Source organism: Sapajus apella, unplaced genomic scaffold (assembly GCF_009761245.1).
Source record: "Sapajus apella isolate SASKATOON/1434 unplaced genomic scaffold, GSC_monkey_1.0 scaffold71, whole genome shotgun sequence".
Taxonomy (NCBI): Eukaryota; Metazoa; Chordata; class Mammalia; order Primates; family Cebidae; genus Sapajus; species Sapajus apella.
Window position 1 is genome coordinate 6851833 of NW_022437011.1, and position 25037 is coordinate 6876869.

The 25037-nt window shown below is 41.8% G+C and overlaps 1 protein-coding gene and 1 long non-coding RNA gene across 3 annotated transcripts in view; one reads left to right on the forward strand and one right to left on the reverse strand.

The window, feature by feature from the left end:
• Window positions 1-24518, forward strand: LOC116531626. The gene is made up of 3 exons (XR_004260494.1): window positions 1-176; window positions 19967-19971; window positions 24508-24518. It is a non-coding gene; the product is annotated as an uncharacterized LOC116531626 (long non-coding RNA).
• SPOCK1 (SPARC (osteonectin), cwcv and kazal like domains proteoglycan 1) overlaps window positions 1-25037 on the reverse strand; it is a 522198-nt gene that overhangs the window by 66643 nt on the left and 430518 nt on the right. For both annotated transcript variants that reach the window (XM_032250505.1, XM_032250504.1), the window contains one exon: window positions 17922-18036. In XM_032250505.1, coding sequence (XP_032106396.1) covers window positions 17922-18036 — 115 coding nt within the window. The remainder of the gene's footprint in view (window positions 1-17921; window positions 18037-25037) is intronic.

Consider the following 25037-nt stretch of genomic DNA (forward strand, 5'->3'; position numbering starts at 1 on the left):
GACTAAATGAAATACGGTATCCTGGATGAGATCCTGAAACAAAGGAAATTCGGTAAAAACTAAGGAAGTAGGAATTAAAATAAGGACTTTAGTTGATTATAATGTATGGATATTTGTTTGTTAATTGTGACAGATGTACCATGCCAATGTAAGATGTTAATAACAGAGAAAAATCGGTGCAGGGTATCTAGGATTCTCTCTACTATCTTTGCAATATTTCTATAAATCTAAAAATTTTCTGAAATAAAGACCATGTGAAACAATAAACATTAAAGTAATGACTTTGGGACATAGTTGAGCTTTATTGGACACCAGTTGAAGAACAGGAGGGGAACACAATGTCCTAAGCATGAAGAATGACCAGGAATTGACCAAGCCAGGAAAGTAAGGAGAGTTCTAAGTGATGCACCAGGAGTTCACTAGACCAATCATAGAAGGACAATCTGTGCAAAGGCCTTCACAGCCCTGATTCCCATTTATGCCCCAGCAACATCGAAAATTACCTTACCAGGGGCTTCTTAGCAAAGTATTATTCACTTTATTCCGAAAGTTTTAACCAAAGCATTAAGACACACACACAAAGGAAATGTAACATACATATAGATAATAGAATTAAGTATTTAAAAGTCCAGGTATAAGAGTAAGAATAATCTGAGTTCAAATCTTGGCTCTGCCATGTTCCAGATTGGTGACTTGGGGGAATCTGAATATTAAAAGGTGTGTTTCCTGTGTTAAAAATGGGGATCATAGTGCCTCCCATCACTGGGCTTTCAGGACTATTACATAGAAACATACATAAGGTACAGAGTGTTTAGCAATAGTGAGACATAAATAAATGACTGTTTCTTAAAATTTACTTTGGAGAGGACGATAAAAATGCCCATTATCTGCAGATGATATCATTTTCTAAAGAAAATCCAAAATGATAAACCAAAAACTATCAGAATCAAGGTTTCCTATTTGAAAGAGACATTTTAACAAAAATGGAAAACAGATTTCATTCACAAAAAGCAATCATAAACATTGACTCTCTAGTCAGAAATGTAATGAGAAATACTCCCATATTCTGAAAGAAAACTGCAGACGTTTTCCAAGGAGGCTGCAGAGAGATGTGCCACATTTCCAGATGGAACAACTTAACTCTGAAGTTATCAATTCTTCTCAAATTACTTTGTAAATCCAATCTAAATATCACTTCTTTAAAGTTTTCAAAATGATTTTGAATATCGGAGAGAATAGATAAGAATATTCATGAAAAAGAGAGTAACTTGTTAGATGAAAGATGAATTATTGAGTAAAAATCATTTTTAAAGTGGCTATTCAAAACACACACACAAAAACTATAGTTTCAGTTCTCATATTATACCCCAAAAAGTATTAGATTATTAGTAATACTTTGCCAACTACAAGTTGTAATCCGTGAACGGGTGCCTCAAAAAATCTTTCTAAAACATGAGGTATGATGGCAGAGAAAAGAAAATAGGGCATGTCTTATAGAGTAAAGGCACTGCCTGGTGAAAGCTCAGAGTGCTAGCTTACCACAGAAATGATTTCTTTCTGTTTGAATGCCACTGGCCTAATGCATCAAACATGAAAAATTCAAGCCATGACAGAACAAAATGAAAACATAGGTGAAATTTTATCTGGTCTCAGAGTAAGAGAGAGATTTCTAAACATACATCAATGCCAGAAATTCTTAAAGAATAGAATGATGGACCTGACTAGATAAAAACCTCAAAATCGGAAAGCACTGTTAAAGACAAATGACACATTGGGGGAAAAGTGAACTATATATGAGGAATTCATATCAAATTAAGGATATAAAAGAATCACCTGATTTTAAAAACCAGCGTTCTAAAAGGGAAATCATAGAGGATGTGGGTCATTTAAAAAATAATTACAAATAGCATGCACACACATATACACACACCTTAAACCCGCAGGATAATCAAAGAAGGAAGAAATCAAAATGCATCAGAGTCAGGTAATTGTCTCCCAAGATCCATTCTTCTGCCTAGTAATAAGAACCCTGGTTTTCGGCTGGCTTACTGCTTTCAACCTGAAAACTCTATATTCCCCAGCATCTAGGAAGGACCATGTGACTGTACGCAGACTAAATTCAGACTGAGTTGGCCATTGAGATGAAAGCAGAATTTTATCCAAATTCACAGAGGTCTGCTTGAAAGAAAGGGGTGCTGTTCTTTGCTCTTCAATCTTTCCCACTGACTGCATTAAAGTTGGAATGGCTGGAGCTCTAGCAGACATCTTGGACCACGAGGCAGACTTGTTTAAGCAACAAGAGCGGAGCCTGGTTCCCTCATGATTGAGGTTGCTTCATACCAGTCCTAGACTTCCTACTACTTGACTTATTTTATGTGAAAGTGAAATAGACCCTCTTTTGTTTAAACTACTGTTATTTGGGTGCTGGAGTGTCAATCACATGCTGTTAAACCAAATCCCAGCTAAGAAAGCTACCTTTTTCTTAACCCACAAAGTGGAAAAATTCCTTTAAAAATTATAGTATCCAAAGATGATAGGGGTCCTCTGAATAGGCATTTCTATACATCACTTGTGACACATCTCTTCTAAAAGAATTTCTGCCAGTATGTAACAAAAGACTTAAAGTATACAGACCATTTTACCCAGAAATTCTGCTAAAAATCCATCCTACGAAAATAAATAAGATGTACACAAAATTAATATACATTGTTGTTCATCAAAGCAGTATCTATAATAACTAAAAATTAGAGAAGCTAAATGTTCAATAATAAAGGACTAGCTACAATAATTATAGAAGTTTTACAGAACTGAACACCATGCAGCCATTAAAAATCAAGTTTTAAAAGAATAATTGATGATATAGGAATATTATAAAGTATTACTAAGCTAATGGTAAAGATTTTTAAATAGTATTATATTATATTCAGTTTGGGAGACTGGGTAATTTTAAAAATTTTATTCATTGTATTTTGCAGTATTTTTACGTGTTCTATAATAAATATGCATAATTCCAATGTTATTTTAATGCTCATTTTAAATAAACCCTGTCTCCTTGTCTCCTGTCTTCCATCACATACCTGTCTTCTCCAGTTGGGTGGTTCCCTCAGGCACAGGGTGTTCTGGTCCAGCATGCCTTGCAGGTTGGTACCATGGAATAATTTTTCTGCTCCCTTGTCAGTCTTTACAAGGGATGAGAAACACATGATTTATAACCATAGGTCAAATATTCTCACTCCAGGCCATTCTAAACCCTTTAGCTAGTTCTAGGAACTGCATGCTCTTGAGACAGAGTATCCCATAACCTCTGAGCCACACTGTGATGTCCCTTAGCTGCTGCTCATGGACAAGGAGGTAACAAACCAAGGTGCACAGGGTGCCAGAGGGCAAAGTAGTCAGTTATGGTTATCACAGAAAGCCAACAGGGAAAGCAACCCAGAGAGTTTAGACGCCAACTTGAATCAGAAGTCTTAGGGTAAACTAGAGATGGCTCCTGAGGCCATCTCTCGTCTCCTCCATCCCTAGATACCAAGTTGCCATTGTTCCTGACACCTTGGCAACTTCTGTCCTCACACCAATATTGCCTTTAAAAGGGATGTGCTCTATGTCCATTAGAAAATGTGTTTAGCTACAAATAAGAAAGCTTAGTTAACAGTGGCATAAATTCATGGGGATTTACTTTGTGACACAAGCAATCAGAAGAAAGGCAGTCACAGCGTTGCTTCAGCTACTCCACAGTGCCACTGGGGTCCCAGGTTCTTTCTGGGCTTCTGCTCTGTCATCCTTAATGGGTGGGGGTTGGGTTTGAAGCCTTAGGCTTGGCATCTTTTGGCTACAAAAGGGCTGCTGCAATTTCACTCACACTTCTGCAAGGATAAAACACAGCACAAGCTCTGCCTGTCACTCTTATAAAAGCAAAAGCTTTCTTAGAAATCTCTAGAAGACTTTACTTGCATTTCATGGGCCAGAACTGAATCACAGGGCCACACCCTCAGCTGGAAGAGACTGGGAAAGAAAGAAGGCAGGTGAGCTTATTCTTCCACAAATAAAACCAGAATCAAATGGCTACGGGCTAGACAACTAACTGTCTGCTACATGCAAGACTAATTCTAGAATTCCAAGGTCTTTTGGAAGGCCAGTATTGTCAAACTGTACAAAGAGCAGATCCATGTTAATGGGGTATATGTGTGGGTGGGTGTGCACAGGGTAAAAAAAAGAAGCAAAATGATATTCATTGAGCCCCTTTTAGAACCAGCGACTTTCATAATTATCTCAATTAATTTGTTTCATTCTGATAATAACCTCTCAAGATAGGCCTCTTTGTTTTTACAGATGAGAAAACTGAGACTCAGAGAAGTAGCTTGTTCAAAGCCACAGAGCTAGCAAGTTCTGGGGCTAGAATTCAACTTCACAACTGCCTGGTTCCACAGGCAATGCATTTTCTAGTGTACAACACTCCTCTCAACAAGCCTCATCGTATATAATTGAAGGCAAATAATAGAGAAGTGCAAACAAGTTTGTGTAAGCCTTGAATACAGAGTTAGGCTCATGGAAGGTCAGGGGAACAGGAGCCTTTCTGTAGAAGATAGAAAGCAAAGGCAGCACATGTGCCAGAGGCCACACTGTGATGTCCCTTAGCTGCTGCTCGTAGACAAGGAGGCAACAAACCAGATGCACAGGGCCCCAGGGGGCAAAGCAGTCAGGGTGGTTATCACAGAAAGCCAACAAGGAAAGCCACCCAGAGAGTTTAGATGCCAACTTGAATCCAAAGTCTTGGAGTAAACCAAGAAGATCAGTCTCCACCATACGTATATTAAACAACTGATAACAGACAGGAAGTAGAAGCACACTAAATTTAATCTAGCTAATTATTAAGTATTGATCTAATTAAATGCATAACAGATATATTACAAATTAATATTTACACTCAGTGGTGACCATACATTCGGCAGACCCTATGCTGGGGACATAAAGTTAAATTAGACATAATCCCTGCTTCCAAGGAGGTCACAGTCTAATGAGTATAAAATGCCAGCACATAAGGTCCAAAATGTAATAGAATCACCCGTATTTTTAAGTAGGCTTCCTGTCTCAACCACATGAAATGACGCCTCGCTCTTCTGACCACAGAGACTACAATGGTAGTATGTCAAAATTATAGAAACGTACTCAGAAAGTGATAAAAAAAACTTTTGGAGTCCTGGACTTATAAAACCTGCTCTATAAAGACATGGAAAACAGCTCAGCTCGACACAATTATTACCTTGAGACGTAAGTGAGCTCCATATGCAGACCCATGAGCAACACACTGTGGATGTATCTGGTCCTAAGAGTTCTTGTTATTCCCCTTAGGGGAGAAAGAGCGTAGGACCTGGGCACTGAACAGGCATTTAATAAATGCTGGCCAGCTGCAGGAAGATACATTACTCACCACCAACAGACCCAATCGCTGCCCTCAATTTTAGGGGGGAAAAAAACCTCTGGGGGTATTGCTTTAAGCTTTAAATTGTAAATATAGCTCAGAGGTCTTGAGAAGCAAGGTACGCAAAGTAACAGATCTGTGTTATTTTAACTCACTATACTTTCCGCAAATAGGCAAGTTTCTTCTTGGGCACGGTGGTAATCAGATTTTAATCCAACTATTTCACAACACAGAACTATGTATAATTTTTGTAACAGACGCTTTTCACTCAAATAAGAACAAATGCTCGTAATCTCCAGATACTCCTTCCTCTGGCTATAAATGTTCTCTGTGTTCTCACAGAGAGCCCAAGGAAACACTAAACAGAATGTTCTATACCACACAGGATGCTACACTTCTGTCACCAAGGCAAAAATATTTGCTTCTTGAGATACCTTGAGCCCTTTTTTCAAGTCAGGGACGTAGGCTGTAGGAAAAGAACAGACCTGCCTGAGCTCAGTTTAGATGATGGTGTCTTCCCAGTGCAGAGAAGCCCGAAATGTACAGCAGCTTACCTGTTAGCCTGAGGTTGCACCCCAGAATGACTCACCTGGGGGAGTCCATAGACAAGTACTTTCAGGTGGAGAAGCCTGCCTCTTCAACTTTGGGACCTAAGTCACCTACAAAACCCAACTTATCCAAGGGCTGGGGCCAGCAAAATCTCAAGTATATAAACGTGCCTGGGTAACAGTAAGACCCTATACATTTCCTCAGTTACTTCATTCCACAGATGATTGAAGTCAGCCTAATCTGTGCCATGCACTGTCCTGGGCTTGGTGAGCACAGCAGCCGACAAGCTGTGGGAAAAGCTGGAGCTGAAGACTCTGGTGGAAAAAACGCCTGTCAGGTATGAATCACAGACAGGAGCCTGGTAGGTGAGGGGACACTGCTGCAGCCTCCCAACCCTGGGGGACAGGGGGTCTATGGGAAGTACAGATACCAGATCCTGGAGGCTGTGGAGAGCCAGCAGTATCCCATCTAAAGGAACCAGGCTGTAGACTGCAATCTGGGTTCAGATCAGATCAAGGAAGTAAGGGGTCATGATGTTGTCCACTCTAAGCTACTGTCCTGGTGCATAAAAACTCCCTGGTGCCTAGCCTGGCTTAGGACATAATAGTCTAAATTCAAAGATGTGGGGAGACACAGGGAGAGAGATTTATGCCTCTTCAGCCTCTGTAATACTTCTCAGGAGTCGTTCCATAGGATTAGTTAGTAGCCCTCATAAAAACAAGGGCTTTTATTTTTTAACTTCAAGTAGTTTTTGGCAAGTCATTTTCGGGAGTATTTCTTGGCCCGGTGCACTGGTGCCTGATCAGAATTCTAATCAAATCCCTTGCCAGCACTAATTTTCTGGTCTTCGACATTGAACTTCTAAATCTGGCTTCACAACATCAGTATCCCTTGTCTATGTAATTTCTGAAGCTTGGCTATGATCACATCTGCATTTGGGTGAAGCCCAGGGGATCTACTTAGTTGTCAGCCTCACTCCACTTCCACATATGACTTCGTGGCAAGAGCCATTTAGGAGACTCAAGCTTGGACTAAGCATAGTCAGGCCAAGGAGTCCAAAATAAACTGGTGCTCTCTTGTCTAGGGTGAGAAGAGACAAGCACATGTAACCACCTTCTTGAGACCTTCCCCCCGCCACCCACTGGTATGTAACAGGTGGGCTGGGTTTGTACATACAAGATTCTTCTATGTGGTAAAATGTACTCAAGTATAAAGGACCTGCTTCCAGGAAAACCTGCTACTATATCAACTGGGAAACTTAAAAGCAGGGATTCATACATTCTGCAGACCCTATGGTCTCTTCTGTCCCTCAACCTCCCAGTACTTTCCCTAAATGGTTCTGAAGTTATTGCTGCTTTCAGCTCATTCTAAGCCTCGAAACAATAAGATTCACAAGCAGATCTCCTGTGTTAGTAGGTCTGCCTTCTCTTGCCATAAAGCTCTGCTCCCTCTTTGCACGCAGGAGGGCCTTGGAGGTAACCCTTCTGGGACTAGGAGAGACACGCAAAGTTTTGCCCTAATTACTTCTTTGTGATTTGAACACATCTTTCAGCTCCCTCTTTTCCCTTGGTCCCTTTGGAATAAGGAGAGATCTGGGTAGTTGGGTGTGCTCTGGTTGCTGTTCTAACCAGTCTGAACATCTATCACTATACCCTCAACCAACTGTTTGTTCTGAGCGTTATCTGCCATCATTATGCATTCCACAAGTTAAATCATCAAAGTGACATTCCTGCTTTCTTTATGTCTAATTGCCAATTTGGGTTTTCAAACAGAGAATCATCATCATCAATATGGCAATGATGATAAAAGTTATATTTTATGAACTCTAACTCTATTTTTATAGCTAAAATTGAGCTCATTTGATTCTCATCACACCTGTTAGACTGGGGCCACACCTTTCTTTGCTCTCCGCCTGCCAAAGGCCTAGTTCCCAATACACTGCTTGGATCTAGAAAAGGGGCCTACCAACATTTCACTAAGCAGCTTGCTTTGTGGGGTGGAAGCCACTTACTTTCTTCTGATGATAATTTCAATTTATTTTTTACTGTAATGCTGTCTTTTCCTTTCATAGTAATATACAGTAGTGCAATGGAAGAACAGTCAACTTCAGGACAGATTACAAATGAATTTTTATCTTTAAGAGCTAGGTTGGAAACTTGTGGCTATCAGAGAAGCATAATATGGTGGTGAACAATGAGCCTGTGCTAGTGTTTTGATAAACTTCAGAGAGCTAAGCCTGCTTGAGAAAAAAAAGAGGAGAAAATGTGTGAGGACATTAATTCTTTCACTTTGGAAAAATCCCATCAGTGAGAGCTGTGATCTCAGTAAAGGGCTATATTCTCTGAGTACTGAAAGCATGGGGAAATTTTGCTTAAAGTGTGTGGATGGACACATGTGTGGAAGAGTCGGGTGTGCATTTTTTTCTTTTTTCAAAGGAGGCCTGATCTTTCAGTGGACACTGAATTTAGGTTAAGAACACAGTATAATGTAAGGGTAAGAGCACCAGTTCCAGGAAAGGCTTCAAGCCCCTGTTCTGTCATCTATTATCTGTGTGGCCTTAGGCAAAGTACTGAACAGATCCAAATCTCAAATTTTCTTACCAGCAAAGGAGATAACATTATTTGGCTGTCAGAGGGATTACATATAGGTATAAAGTGCTTAGCACAATTCTCAAATTAAGCATCTTATACAGACTATTTTGTGCCATAAATCAACTGTTTACTATTTTAAACATTGTATATTATGGTACATATGTACACTGGAAAACACTTTAAAAAAAATAAAGCAGATTCATTTGACATTTGGCAGTCATTGAGAATCTAGACAAAAAGACTTCTTGTAACTTCCATTCTACTTGGATAAGATAGACAATGAACAAAATGGTAAGCAAACTAACGTGTTAGAAGGTAATAAATGATATGGAGAAAAATAAATAGGAGAAGGTAGATAGGAAGTTCTCAGGGAAGGGTTCTTCAGAAGGTGACATTTGTGCAAAGATTTAAAGAGGTGGTTGATGGAGCGACCTATGGATGTTTGGGGAAGAGAGTCCTGGCCAGGGGGACGGTCAGTGGAAGCCCTGAGGCAGTGGTGTGAAGGGCATGTTTGAGGGGCCCCAGGGAGACCTGAGTGCCTGGAGCTAAGCACACAAGGATCAGAGCAGCAAAAGATGGGGACAGACACATAACAGAGGACCAGATCATGTCAGCCTTGCAGATCACTGAAAGTAACTTTTCCTCTTAATCTTAATAAGATGGAGTATCTTGAACAAGGGATTACATATCTGATTTACATTTTACAGAATCAGTTGGACTACCATGTGCAAGAAAACAATGCAAGGACCAGGGAGATCAATTAGGAAGCTATTACAAGACAAGACAAGGATGTCTTAAGCCTCTGGTGTGGTTCCTCTGTGGAGGTGGTAAGAAGTGGTTACGTTTGAAACTATATTTGAAAGTGGAGCCAATATGATTTGCTGATGAGTTATATGTGGCAAAGAGAAAGAGAAGGGTGGTATTTTTTGTTTTTTGGCTTTTTATTCAGTAAATGGAAAGATGGAGTTGTAGTTAATTAAAATGGCAAACACTGCAGGATAAAGGAGCAGATTTGGGGGGAAGATTAGGAGTTTGATTTTGGACATTAAGCTTGATATGCCTAGGGGCATGCAAGTAGAAATGCTCAGTAGTCATTACATATTTAAGTCTAGAATTCAAGGAAGCAGGTAGGCAGGTTCGCTGGTGATAGGCAAATACACACATACACAGATAGGTTTATGTGTACATACATGAAAATATATGTATGATATATAAAAGGCAGGCAACAAAAAATTATGTAAAATATAAACCCGATTATGGATTAGTAAAGTTTAAAAAGTTATTATATGTATATAAAAATAATTGAAGGCATATGCAAAAAAAAAAAAAAAAAAAGCTAACCAAACTGGGAAGATGGATTAAAGACTTAAATGTAAAACCTAAAACTATAAAACGCTTCAAGGAAACCTAGGAAATGCCATTCTAGACACAGACCTTGGCAAAGATTTTATGACAAAGATGCCAAAAGCAATTGGAACAAAAACAAAATTTGACTAATGGGACCTCATTAAACTTAATAACTTCTGCACAGTAAAAGAGAGTAAATAGACATCAACAGAGTAAATAGACAACCCACAGAATGGGAGAAAATATTTGCAAATTATGCATCTAACAAAGGTCTGACAGTCAGAATCTATAAGGAACTTAAATTAACAAGTAAAAAATAAACAATCCCCTTAAGAAGTATGCAAGGGACATGAACATTTTTCAAAAGAAAACATATACAAAGCCAAGAAGCATATGAAAATATGCTCAAATCACTAATCATTAGAGAAACTCATATCAAAACCACAATGAGATACTATCTCATGTGAGTCAGAATGGCTATTATTAAAAAGTCAAAAAATAACAGATGCTGGGAAGGCTGCAGAGAAAAGGGAGCACTTATGTACTGCTAGTGGGAATGTAAATTAGTTCAGCCCCAGTGGAAAGCTGTTTGGCAATTTCTCAAAGAATTTAAAACAGAACTACCATTTGACCCAACAATCCTATCACCGGGTATATACCCAAAGGAATATAAATTGTTCTACCATAAAGAAATGCATGTTCATCGCAGCACTATCACAATAGCAAAGACATGGAATCAACCTAAAAGCCCGTCAGTGGTAAACTGGATAAATAAAATGTGGTACACATACACCATGGAATACTACATAGCCATAAAAAGAGCAAGATCATGTCCTTTGCAGCAACATGGATGGAGCTGGAGGCCATTATCCTAAGCAAACTAATGCAAGAACAGAAAACTAAACACTGCATCATCTTACCTATAAGTGGGAGCTAAACACTGAGTACACAAAGAAGGGAACACCAGACACCAGGGCCTACCTGAGGGTTGAGTGTGGCAGGAGGGTAAGGATCAAAAATTTACCTATTGGGTACTATGCTTATTATCTGGGAGATAAAATAATCCATACAGCAAACCCTCACAACATGCAATTTGTCTACAGAACCAACCTGCAACCCTTAAAACTAAAAGTTAAAAAAAAAAAAGAATGTATGTTAATTTTGTAAATTAAAAAAAAAATTAATAAGGGCAAGAGAAGAGTGCTGTCCAGGCAAACAATCAAAGCCATTAATTTCTAGTGCAAACCTCTATCCCATTTGCAGAACTCTGGTTCCAACCCCAACAGCACTTTGCCTCAGCTTATCCTTCTTTCTCTGTTCACCTTTAGCTTTTCCCACTTACTTGCTAGCAAATAGACTTCAGAGGACCAGGAAAACCTGTGGTGCACTTTCCCAGAGTTGAACTCACAGAAGAAGAAGAATCTGAGATCAAAGCCAAAGTCAGCAGTTACCTCGGAGTCCTGACAAATGAGTTTTTCTTCTTTGATGCAGTTGCCAATTTAATTCTCAAGCATTTTTTTTAGGTCATGACATTTAGAATAACAAGGCCCTAAAAATTAAATATTCCTTTACGTGCTTAATTTCTGACCTGAATGTAGTACTGAATGACAAGTAAATGAAGTTGAATAGGTACAGAAAGGTTAGCATAAGCCGATTTTAAATTGCAAGTTTGCAAGCCGAAGGCTTTCACTCTCTTACACAATGGGCATTAAAGAAAAATGTTATTTCCTGGATGCAAAGATAAATCTCCATTTTTCTAGGAGCCTCTGCAGCAGGATTCTTTCAGGAATTTTCCACTGAGACATTACAGCTAGTGGAACTCCTTACCCCATTCTCTTTTGCACCGCCTCCTCTTCCTTTATATACACATTTTTCCAACTCCACTTGTGATAAGTAATGGAATTGGACAACCGTCTGTCAACCCGAGATGGTTTCCCCCAGCACCTAGCCCTCGGGTTGAAAGCACTGTTTGAGAAAAGAAAATCACTGTAGACTATTTTTCTACTGTTCTAAATAGCTCAGCTGGAGGGAAGTTATTTCCTCTTTGGCACGCCCTGTTGGAAAAACTTGCAGTTCTCTTTCCTCCCCTTCTGTACCAAACCTGCCCCCATCCTGCTCCTACCTCCCAGCTCATGTCAGGCCAGTATGGGGGTAACAGTTCCACAGCCTTCTCCACAATTTCTTAGGCTGGAGTCACATCCCTTCTATGGCTGGATCCATCCCTTCTAATCTAATCTGTGCCAACAGAAGAAAAGAAGGAGCTGTCCTTGGAGAGTGTTCTGTTCTGTTTCCTCTTCTAGAGACAGAGTGGAGGGGGCGGGTGGGAGAGCATCTGTAGGATGCCATTCTAAACCTTGCTGGTTAGGGAGTGTGGTGATATTCTCTGTCTGATGGTTAATACTGTAAGATGTGGGCAAGCGACTTCAGACCCAGGAGACATTAAATTTAACTCCCACCGTAGAGATCTGCCACCATCTTTAGGCTAAAGATGCTGCTGACTGTGAATGAGGATGTACACACACGTTAGGAAGAAACTCCGTAGACCTGGGGTCACGTGAGCTGTCAGCTGACAGCATGCAAGGGTCTTTTCTCAGTGGGGCTCCAGGGTTCTCTTCTGGTGAATGGGGATGGAATAAAGTCCAATGGTGGTCAAACTCTTCCCACAAATGTAATCTAAGGTGGTAAAGTGTAAGAATGGCATCATTCTGAGGGAGGTCTGAGGCCCCATCCATTTGGCCTTCCCCTAGTCCCTATGGGGAAAGCTGGGGCACCCTGGAGGAACAGAGAGGACCCCTCAACATGGTGTGATAGGGGATAAGTGAGACCCTTCTTGATCCGAAATCCTACAACTCTGCCAAGTCTTCACCTCAGGGAAGAGGAAGCTCCAAATCCCTCCTCAGATGAGGTGCAGGGAATGGAGCTGCTACATTCAGGCCGGAAGGGAGTGGTTTGTGTCCCTGAAACAGGAGAGGTGGGTCAAGGTGGGCAGATGCTCAGGTTCAGAAGCGGTAGAGTATGGGCTAGCTGAAAAATCTACTTTAAAGCCTCCGCTTTTGAGACCTCTAATCTCTCTTTATATTTACAAGCATTCTAAAAAATAAAAAAGAAACAGCACCTCAGACTTTCCTCATGGTCTTCACTGAGGACTGAAGAAAAAGCATCAGCAATGCCCTGGAGCTGAAGAATTCAGGTCAGAGCTTAAAAATGACTTTGCTGACTGGGCTGACTGTTGGGTCCTAGAAAATACCAAGAGAAATTGGGAGAGAACTTTCCTGAAAAGACTCAGAAAAAAATGCACAGAATCCCAGGCTCAACACATAGATTTCAATTTCATCTTCCTCTTTTTAACTATGTTTTCTTTTACTTATTTTTTGTTTTTGTTGATAACCATTGCTTCATACTCTGAGGTTGGACTGGCTTTATGGAAATGAGAGAAATAAGGCAATGCAGTCACCTGCCTAATGTCAGGAGGTAATTTAGAGGTGTAGTAGGAAATACTCAGAAATTTTAAAGGATGGTCCCATCTTCCACCATCTCTTCAGGGGACACGGCCAGGGAGAATTGCCAGATAAACAAAGAGAACAAAGAAATCAGCCACTTGGTTTTGCCTTCTGAAAAAACAAACAAACAAACAAAAAACAGCTTGTGAAACTTAAAGGTGAGACAAGAAACTTCTGATTTGCCAGAGCTGGGTATGTTATAACTCAAAAGGCCAAAGGCCGGAAGCGGCAGAGAAACAGAGCACACTAGGAGACGGGAAGACAGCGACTTAGACCTGCCTCATACATCCTCCATGCTGACATCCAGCGTTGACCAAAGTAGGGCAACAAGAAGTAAAGCTCTGAGGAGAAGATCATGCAGGTGAGGGGCAGATTCTGCTCTCCACAATTCTCCCCGTCTGTTTCTCCCACAATTCTCTCCACAATTCTCCCCAGTTCCAGACCCTAGGTTGGAAAGAGGTGATGCTGAAACCCAAGACAGACGGAGAGCCCCAGCAGTAAAAAGGACCTGTGTTTGCCTACCAGTTTGAATACCAATTTGAGGCAAGCCTCATAAAACTGTGCTCTGCATTGAGTAGAAATGGTTGCCAGGAACCTCTAAAAGGAACTAGTGCACATCTTGGTCTAACAACTGATCCATGAAGAGAAGGCTTGAGATAGCAACCTCCCCACAATCTTTCTTGATGCCAGAAAACTACAGAAGGGTCTCCTCAAGTTTTCTGTGTCCCTGAACAGGGCCAAGTAGAAACTGAGAGGACTAGTAAACCCAGAAGAGTCTAACAGAGAAGAAAGACGATTTGCCGTAGCCTAAGTGGACAAGGTGAGTACAGGTCTCTCGGTAGACACAGTGAGAATGAACACCACTCGCCTAACTGAAGATGTTAAGAACTCCAGTTAGGTGGATGGATCCCAAAGAAAGAGAAAACACTAGAAAATGCCTCCCACTAATGCTGCAGCTCATAGGCTCTTAGCCCACCTCCACTTTCCAGAATTCAGGTGCAGCCCTGCATTAACAGAATTGACCTGGAAGTGACTTTATAAATGTTTCACCTCAGATGAAATGAGGTTCAAAACAGAGGCAAGGTTGAAAATAAAATATCAATACAACTGTGTGTGTGTGTGTGTGTGTGTGTGTGTGTGTGTGTGTGTGTTGCCACAGTTTTTACAGGCCTGTATTTATAAGACTGTAAACTCTCATTTCTGCAATAGGCACAGAAGTAAGACCGCTCCTCCCATGGTCCAGAGCCATAATGTGTCTCAGAGGCAGGGATGCCTGTGGACAGCATGCCCACTGCCTGCAGCTTCTGGAAGGGGCTGCTGACAGGTAAGGGGAGGTGGACTGCATGCTCAGCTCTTCTTCCTCCTCCCTCTCTCCACACCCACAGCTAAGTTGCCAACTGAAAGCTGCCTTTTATTTCACCTCTGCTTTCCCCCTTGTACCCATGCCCTCCTCTTCATTTGAACTGCCACCACCTCAGGTCAGCCCTTGTTGCCTGTCACAAATTATTGTGAAAGCTTCACGGAAAGAGGTGTCAAATCAAAGGAAAAGGTCAGCCTTACTTTGCTCAATTTTGTCCAGGTAAAGCATTATTAACTTGAGTGTTTCATTCCACAGAATGACTCTGGGAATTTATCAATGCCCTCACTGCCCCAAATGTGTTCTTATCCTTTAAGAAAACACTGATCAAATCCCTATTAGATAGTTTGGCCAGGCACAGTGGCTCATGCCTGTAATCCCAGCACTTTGGGAGACCGAGGCGGGAGGACTGCTTGAGGCCAGGAGTTCGAGACCAGCCTGCGAAACATGGCAAAAACCCATCCCTACTAAAAATATAAAAATTAGCTGGATGTGGTGGCATGTGCCTGTACTCCCAGCTATTAGAAAGGCTGAGGCAGGAGAATCGCTTGAACCCAGGAGGTGGAGGTTGCAGTGAGCCAAGATAGCAACACTGAACTCCAGCACAGGTGACAGAGCAAAAGTTTGTCTCAAAAAAAAAAAATCTGTATTAGACATTTAAATGTTGTACCCTAAAATGTGATTATTTTCTCCTGCATTAGGATACTGTGGGTACTGTCATAATTACTACCACCAACAGGTAGCTTCTGCTTCCCCTCATGCTTACATGAAAATTCTACTGTAAGTCAGATCCTAGAAGTGTGGTCTTTAACAATGAAGGACAGTCTTAGAACCTCATGGAAAGAACTGTACCAAGTTTGAACTATTGACACTTCAGGTAAGACTCATTGATGCAGACTTCCAAGGTGGTATTTCTTAGATAATTTCCAAATGGTGTTCATAAAAGCAAACTGTTGACCCAAGAACTGGTAGAGCAAAAATAATTATAATGGACTGAAGGAACTGATGAGGAAATAGAATTTTAGTTGTTTTGTAATATTGTTGGTATTATTTTTAATGTTCTATTTTCTGATATGATGGAGTTCTGTTTTTCCCTGATCTCTCCCTCACCATTAACTTAGTAGTCTGTGCTTTTATAACGTTGTGAAATGAAACATTTTTAAATGGTAATCTTGTTCTCACTGACCTTTCAGAATTCAGGAACAACACTTTTTCTGAGTCTCTTTACTTTTAATGGCAATGGAGTTACTTGTATAGATTCAATAAGAATCTGTTCTCATTTTTACCTGTAAATAATTGAACAAATAGATGGCACAGTCAAAGCCATACCTGGAGGGTCAGTCTCATCTGCTTACATACGAAGTCCATCATTAAGAAACAAGAGTTGATCTTTATTTGGAAAATCATGATGCTCTCCCAGAAATATGGATTGTTACCTTATAATGGCAGACTTGGAGACCATCTCTTTGAAAGAGAGTTGGATTCACCCCCATTTATAGATGCTACAGGCAAAACAGTGACAATGACTTTTTTTTTTTTTTTTTTTTTGAGATGGAGTCTTTCTCTGTCACCCAGGCTGGAGTACAGTGGTGCAGTCTCAGCTCACTGCAACCTCCACCTCCTGAGGTCAAGCGATTCTCCTGCCTCAGCCTCCTGAGTAGCTGGGATTACAGGCACCTGACAACATGCCCAGCTAATTTTTGTATTTTTGGTAGACATGGGGTTTCACCATGTTTGCCAGGTTAGTCTCAAACTTTTGACCTCCAGTTATCCACCTGCCTCGGTCTCCCAAAGTGCTGGGATTACAGGCACGAGCCACAATGCCTGGCTGTCAATGACTTTCTTAGTTTAGTTTCCTAGCCTCAGAATAAAGAGCAAAAATAAAAACAGTAAACAATATACCTGGAATAAGAGAGGCTTCTGAAATTTCTAAGGATTTTAAAGAAATCTGTAGAAAGAAGTTAATTTTCTGGGCTTTGTAGTTGCTTAACACCACATGGCTTTAGATTTTCTGACCAGACTACAAAGAGGGTTACCTATATTAGTTAACTAACTGTTCTTACTGCATATATATCTAAATGAATCAGGCCTAAATGCAATGAGATTAGCTTTCTGGAAATCAAGGATAATCTTTGGAGATTATTTGTAATCACAGTGTTTCATGGTTTACAATGTCCTTCCGCATCCTGACTTAAACCTCCCAAAGAGCTTTTAAACAAAATAGTCCTGAAGTAATCATGATCACACTTAGATTTGAAATCTTCATCTATTTGCCCCGGAAAAGACAACATGGCTTTTAAAGAGGCAAATAAACACTCATACCCCATTCATTCTGCTCCATTACAAATCATTCCTAGATTTATAAAACATAAGCATATGCATGAGCGTGCGTGCGTGCGCGCACACACACGCACGCACACACACACACACACACACAGAGAGAGAGAGAGAGAGAGCGAGAGAGAGAGAGAGAAGCCAACTACAGCTGAGAAAGCCCAATTCCACAGAAAGCAAATTCAAACAACTATCTTGGGTCTCACCAAGGAAGGCTCAAAAAGAGGCTGAGGCCGGTGAGACAACATTACGTTCTCCATCATGAAAACATCCAAATGAGCCCAGCCTTCCCTTCCCCTCTCAGTCTTGGAAGAGAAACAGCTACCCCTAGGGAGGTATTCTCTTTCATCTGTCCCCTGGCTCTGTGCTGCCTTACAAGTAGAATATATTAATAAAGAAATACTTTGGGAGAGAACTCTCTCCACTGTTGCAACATCTCTGCAGTCTCTGTTTTGATATTTGGCCTTGAGAAGTTCAAAAGATTTGAAATATTAGAGTTCAAGAAAGACCAAGATGTACCCTAGGGCAGGTCCCGGTCTTAGATGCTGAAAAACATGCTACTCCCACACCATAGCCAATATGACCTCTAAAAGAACCTAGTGGATATCTTGGTCTAACAGGATTATTCTCAAAGGCTCTTCTTCTTCCTTTTAATGGTAGTTGAAGGCAATTCAGTTTAGGGCCCCTAAATAAGCTGGAGTACTTACTTGTCATGTCTGCTCATTTCTCCAGTTTGTTCCTGGTGCCCGGGACAGAGCTCGGCCACATCAACCCTCCGTGACCCCTCATCCCCGCTCAGGGATTCTCTGGAGACCCCCACTCACCATTCTTTTCCGCCTTGTGCTTTGGTGGCTCAGGCTCCGGGAGACAGGGACAGGGTCCATCACAGAGGGTGGCGAGGCTTTTGCCAGTAGAACAAGCATGGAACTCCAATTTGCACTGCAAAAGAGAGACGGAACAGGCCTTAAGAACGCAGCAACAACAGACTCCCTACTTCGCCTGCTAAGAAACAGCCAGTGCCCTGTGCATCACAAAAGCAAAGACAAAGCAGGGACAGGTCCACCTCAGTAAGAGGTCTGAATTACAGAATACTGAATAAGAAATGGCCTTTTATATTTTTCCAAATGCAGAGGGTAAGTAACTTCTAAAAACACTGTGGAAGCCCTGGAAGACTTCCTTTAATGATGGCAAACTCTACTGTCACCATTTCTAAAATAAAATCATTCATATGAAACTTAACATCTGCGGAGTCCTATCTGGTCCAGGTAGCCCCTCCCATTCACTTGGAGGCATCTTCTCCACACTCCTCCCATGGGGAGGCAGCACCGCTGGAATGCCACTCCTGGTCCCTCTCAGCCTGCTCACATGCTCTTCCTGAGAAGGAAGAGCAACAATCCCTTTAGTACGTCTGGAGGGTAATCTGAGGCTCAGCCCTTTCCCCTTGGGAGCAACAAGGAGTGAATGCTCTTGCTTCCATTGTCTAAAACCTGTTTACATGGGTCTTCCCCATCAGAGGATGCCTATGGTCTAACTGCTTGTGACTCCATGGAAATGTTTACCTAATTCTAAGATTCAATATTGGAAGCTCATAATCCACATCCTCTTGTCAACCCTTTATCAGTAGCAATGGTAATATTTTAGTCATTTTTCTTTTTGAGACAGTTTCATTCTTGTTGCCCAGGCTGGAGTGCAATGGTGTCATCTCAGCTCACTGCAACCTCCACCTCCCGGGTTGAAGTGATTCTCCATCCTCAACCTCCCGATTAGCTGGGATTACAGGCATGCACCACCACCCCCAGTTAATTTTGTATTTTTAGTAGAGATGGGGTTTCTCCGTGTTGGTCAGGCTGATCTTGAAATCCTGACCTCAGGTGATCCACCCACCTCAGCCTCCCAAAGCGCTGGGATTACAGGCGTGAACCACCACGCCCGGCTATTTCAGTCATTTTCTGTCAGCTCTTTACTCAGCGAATTCTCAGAACACAGGCAGGAGAGAGGAATGTTATTAACAGGTACAAAAGACCACAACAATTATCAGCATTTTTATTATCCCCACATATGGAAGAAGAAATTGAGACTCAGGCTAAATAACCTGCAAAAGCTCACAAAGCTCAGGGCTAAGCACTTAATTCATTCCAGAAAACTGTGTCTCTCATGTAGATAGTGCTTCGGAATATAGACATCTCATACTGAACTGTGTGTGTCTAATTATGCGACTTTGCTATTGGCCTGGATCTGCGTTGTCTGAGAGTTTACTCCTTTTTTGTCTGTAAATTTCTCAAGATCAAGGCCGGTGTGTAATCGGTCCTCTGCAAAGACCCACCGGCCCAGGACCACATGCGTATCTGGTGGAGGTTCAAAGGAAGAAGAGATAGGTGAAATTTAACGAGCACCCACTGTGCATGCAGCTCTTATCAGGTGCCATGGGGAATCTTTTAAATGAAAGAAAAGCGGAGATACAGTCCTTGCCCTTGGAAAACACAAATGCATACCTTTGAAAAAAGTCCACTAGCATTTGCAAAGCCACACACGAGTGCAGATAAATACTGGCTTATTGTGAGAGGACAAGCTATTCAGTCCCTATACTGATTAAAAACGGAGGGAAAGAGTGCTTTAAACCTGGTTCTGAATGTACTGGAGTCACTCCTGTGTCACTCCAACGATCACCCATACAGTTGCTGGCTGTCCTTACAGGGAGAGAGCAACAGAGCAAACCTACAGAGTGCTGGCTCCCTCCCGGTACAAAACTCCCGCTTGTGCATGTTTGTGAAGTGCCTACTACGTGCCCAGCATAGCAGTAGTCATTGTGGGAGCTATATAGAAAGAAGCCACGGCCCACGCCATCAACTGAGCTGATGAAGCAAAAAAGAGTGTGTCCTTGTAAAGCCATGTGGATGTGACTATGAGGTGAGGCAGGAAATAAGTCTAGGTAGGGACGGGGCACAAACGAGGCCCACAGGTATGGGATGTGCCTAGAGAGAGCACCTGGACCGAAGGTGAGCCGAGTGGAACGCCGGAAGGCAGCAGGCAGGTCACTAGCACGACGAGTTTCCTTTCACTCAGCACAGCGTGTGTGCACGTGCCCATGGCTGGACACGGCTGCCGTTACCAGCCTGCTACCTTCTCCGCCTCTTCTGGGCTAGCTCTCTGGAACAATCCTCAGTTTCACATTAGTGGTTCTCTGGCTTATTAACAGAATCCTTAAAGCTAATTTAGGGGAAAAAAATATTTTTATGTGTCCACTTATTTTATAAAGTCCAAATTATTACCTTTATTTATCACAAAGCCTTATCATGCTATTGCTGTTATTGCCTGATTGTATCTGTGATAGACTGTGAGACTCCTCACTCTCCACTCCATTCTCTTCTCTCTCTCAGAGAGGAATCCACACTCCTTCTCCAGGCCCCCCATCTTGCCACAGCACCTCCCTGTAGGAGGGTCAACTTGCCTACCAGCTCTAGCCACATGCTCAGTCCGACCAGTGGTGGTTAGTAGGAGGGATGCAAGCCAGGTTTGAGCAGCCATGTCAAGAATCACTGGTTTCATCACCTCTCTCGCTGTTCTCTACCACGAAAATGATGCACCAGATAAGGGCTGCTCCCTTCTGCCCAGGACCCAGAAGGCAGAGAACATGGAACAGAGCTGAAGTGTTCTGGACAGAGCCACAGCTAACACACAATGTGAACACAGAAACAAGGTGTATTTGTAATAAGCCAATGATGTTTGGCGATTATTTGTTATTACAGTATAACTTAGCAAAAGCTGACCAACAGAATGGCTTACTTCCTACTAGATCATGAAGGCCTTACCAACAAGAAAAGGTTTTAGTCACTGATGTAACCCTGGTATGATATGACATACACAGAGCCCTGGCATATAGTAGGTGTTCAATAAACAGCTGCTGAATGACAAAGACAGAAGGAAGGGAGAAACCCTTTACTCTGCTGCTCTGGACCTCTGTTCCAGTCCCCGGGTGCTTATCAATCTGCCTGTGCAGGGAAGGAAGTGCTGGAGCTCAGCACTCAACACCTTCATCCGGAACCATCCTTCACCTGTGTCTACTCCGAGACCCCCTCTGTGAGCTCCACATTCAGTACTCTGCCTCTCAGCCTCCCTGCTCACACCAACCTATCACTGGAGTACGGACTCTCCGGGTGGACTTGCCATGACTGGGAACTCTGTGGACTGTAGTTCCTGAAACTCCACTTTCTCGGCTGGCCTGCAGCATCCCCTCCCCTGCCCAGCCCTGGTGGCCATCTCTGCAAGCAGCCCAATCACTTCCCTAGCTACAGAAAGGCACCACCAGAGAAAACAGTACTTACCTCTTAACTGCATCAGTGAAAATCCATGTTCAAGGGCATAAATCTGTTTTTTACCTTTCAGGATAATATGTGGCATTTCAATGACGCTTAAAAGGCTATATAATTTCTTTTTTTTTTTTTCTTTTTTAAGAGACAGGGTCTCGCTCTGTCACCCTGCTAGACTGCAGTGGCATAATCATAGCTCACTGCAGTCTTGAACTCCTGGGCTCAAGCGATTCTCCTGCCTCAGCCTCATGAGCAGCTGGGACTACAGACATGTACCAGCATGCTTATTTTTTTTTAATATTTTGTAGAGATGGGGGTCTCACTGTATTGCCCAGGCTGGTCTCAAACTCCTGGGCTCAAGCCATCCTCCCACCCTAAGCCTCCCCAAATGCTAGGATTACAGGCAAGAGCCACCATATCTAGCCATAATTCCATTTTGTATAGAGCTCAAAACAGACTATTTAGAGATACATATACATGTGGTAAAACCTCCTTTAAAAACTGGCGGGAGAGAGGACCACAAAGATAGGGTCACTTTCCCAGGGGAGGCAGCAGGATTGGCCAGACAGGAGCCCCAAGGAAGCGTCACAAACATCAATAGCGTTTTATTTTATAAAGTAAGCATTAGATTCTGAGGCTTTTGTTCTGTTACTAGGCTTGACAACTTCTATAAATAATATATACGTTTTTATGCATCAAAGACTTTATGATAAAATATAAAACAATGTGTATAGGCTTCTATGGATGTGACAACCAAGCTAGAACCGCACCTCCCAGAAAGCTCCGTGAGCAAAACCAGCAAGTGTGGGGAAAGCCCTCCAGGAAGGATGCAGAGTGTGAAGCTCCGCTCCTGAACCCACTGCCTCCCACAAATGTTCTCCTCCCACAACACTTCTCTAATTCTCACCCTTGAAGTCACCCTCCCATCACTTTCCCTCATCTTCCCTCCTCCGTCTCCCAGGTTCTTTCTAGGGAAGAACAGATACAGAAGCCAAAACCTGATCATCATTTCAGCTTTACACAGAGGAGTCTACGTAAAGACTGCAAATCTCTGCTGTGTAAGCCACCCAGTTCTTGTGGCACTTTGCTTCAGTAGCACTAACAAATTAATATACTTTCCATTCCAATTTTTTAAAAAAGAGATAGACTCTAAGGAATGAAGACACTTTGTCTTAGGTTTATAAAGCTCAGATCTTTGTGCCAAGATGGCTCAGCTCTACTGGAAAGAAACAGAACAAAAACTCTGAAACAGCAGCCTCGGGATACGAGCAGCTGGACCTAAAGGACTTGACCAAGTTGTATCGGTTGTGACGCATGCCCAGGAAAGAGAAAATATTAAAAATTCAAGCCTTTATATTGATTTTATGATGAAGCAGTCAAATAAATAATGAACTCTAACTCTCTAAAGGAGAAGAGTTGAGAAACTGGGAAATAAGGACTTTTAAACATTGTGCTAGAATCCATACTCATACAAACACAAAATATTAATATAAATACAAACCTCTGGGGATTCTAAACCCTTGACCTGCTAAAACAGAATGCCTGCCCTAATCACTGCAGACAGAAAAAGAAGCGAGAGCCAATGACTACATGAACGGGCAGATACATTCAAAATGTTGACCTACTTAAAAATAAGTGTGCTAGCAGATTTCCCAACCAATCTTTCCTTCCATTTTGCATAACACGCTAGTACATTGGTGGGAATGAGTAAATGTTTTCCTGCAAATGGCCGGTAAGTCTTTCTCTTCTATGATTTGTAAAGCACAGCTAACAACCTCTTTCTGGTTCGTTGCTCACACAGGTCTCAGCTGAGTACATTTCTCCACCACACCACACTCTGCTTTGCCTCGCATGCTTTGGGTATTATTTTTAACATTTTATTCAAATTGCTTTCTCCACTGTATTTCATCAACCTATCATCCATTTTTAAGCCAGACTGTTGACAGTTCACAGTTGACAATTTTGTTCACAGTTGATGAATTCTGATTTGTTTTTATTCGTCCAAAATCATGTCACAGTAGAGGGGCGGAAGCAATCCTGAGGCTTTGCCGGCTTTAATAATTGGGCGTGAAGTGAGCGGCTGCCGACTGCACCAGTCGGATGCCACACATGCTGTCCCAGCTGACGGGAGAATAACCACCCGTTTCTGCCCGGGGCTTGAGTGGCTCAGAGGTCATCTGGAGGAAGCTATGCAGAGAAGCAAGGGAAGGTCTCATTTAGAACCTTACTGAACATCCATAAGTCTATGTGTTCCTTCCGCATTCAGCATATTCACTGAGCATCTACTATGGACCAGGCCCTGGTCTAGGTGTAGAACCCATGGGACAAAGGCCTGTCTCCATGAAGTTCACATGGCAGGCATTGATGGGAGTCAGGCAATTAAACAAGGGAGAGAAAGAGATGGGGAATAATGTATTGTATGGTGTGATCAGTAAATCTTCTGGAAAGATGACATCTGAGCAGAGAACAGAATAAAGTGAGGTATGCAGTTCTCTGGGGAAGGAGGGTCTGGGAAAAGGGAAGCACAAAGGTCTGGGGTAGAAGATTCTGACACACTTGAGAAACAGTGAGGAAGGTGGACAGGGATGAGGAGAGTGGTAAGGACCATCTCAGCAGAACCGACGGTCGGCCCATGTGTGACCTAGGGCACAGTGTCGCATATTCTCTCCCTCCCCCACCCCATGGTACACACAAACACACACACACACACACACACTCTTCTATGAGTTAAGATTACCAAATAAGTCAGAGCCTTAAACTTCTTTAAAACCAAGCTGCTAAAAATATAAAAGAGGAATTTTATACAAAAATTTTTTTTAAAGGCTGGAGTTAGAAAATCACCATTTTGAAACCCCTCATGTAATAATTGTGTCAGGAAAGGACCATTTAATGTTTGCTAGAAGTTTTGTGTGAAAGTTATTTCAGAACAAAACATTCACAGTCTCAAAGTGTCTCTTTACAGAATCTTGTGTTATTATTATACAAAGAAGAAAAGGTACACTTTCAACAAAATAAATGGCAGTCACTCCTTAACAAAGGGGTCCAAGCTAGTCCCACTGCCAGTGAGACAGGCTGACATGTGCCTCCTGATTTGCAATAAAAGGAAGTACACAGCAGCACCTGTGAGGCACTGGTATTAAAAATCTTGAACCCGAGTCTATGCATTAGGAAATAAGCAAATCCAAAATTGAGGACATTTTATAAGATAACAGCCTGAGCTCTAAAAACAAACAAAACAGACCTGGGGTGGGTGGATTATCACACTAATCATTCCTAATTAAAATAGATTAAAAATATGAAACAAATGAAATGAGTGAAAGTTCACTGAACCTTGACTAATAATTATTATACAAAACACATTATTATACAAACATATTGGGAAGAATTTCTGTGATGTTAACGTGAACTATATGCTAAGTGATATTACGGAATGTTCTTATAGGTGTAGCAGTATTTACTAAGGTGGTTATATAAGAGAACATCCCTTTTCTTAGGAATGAGGTGTCACAATGCTGCAAATTACCTCTAGTTGAGGGGAAAGTGTGTATGTATATAGAGAAAGCAACTGTATACAAATGTGGCAAAATGCTAACAACTGTCAAATCCTTTTTTTTTTTTTTTTTTAATGAAACT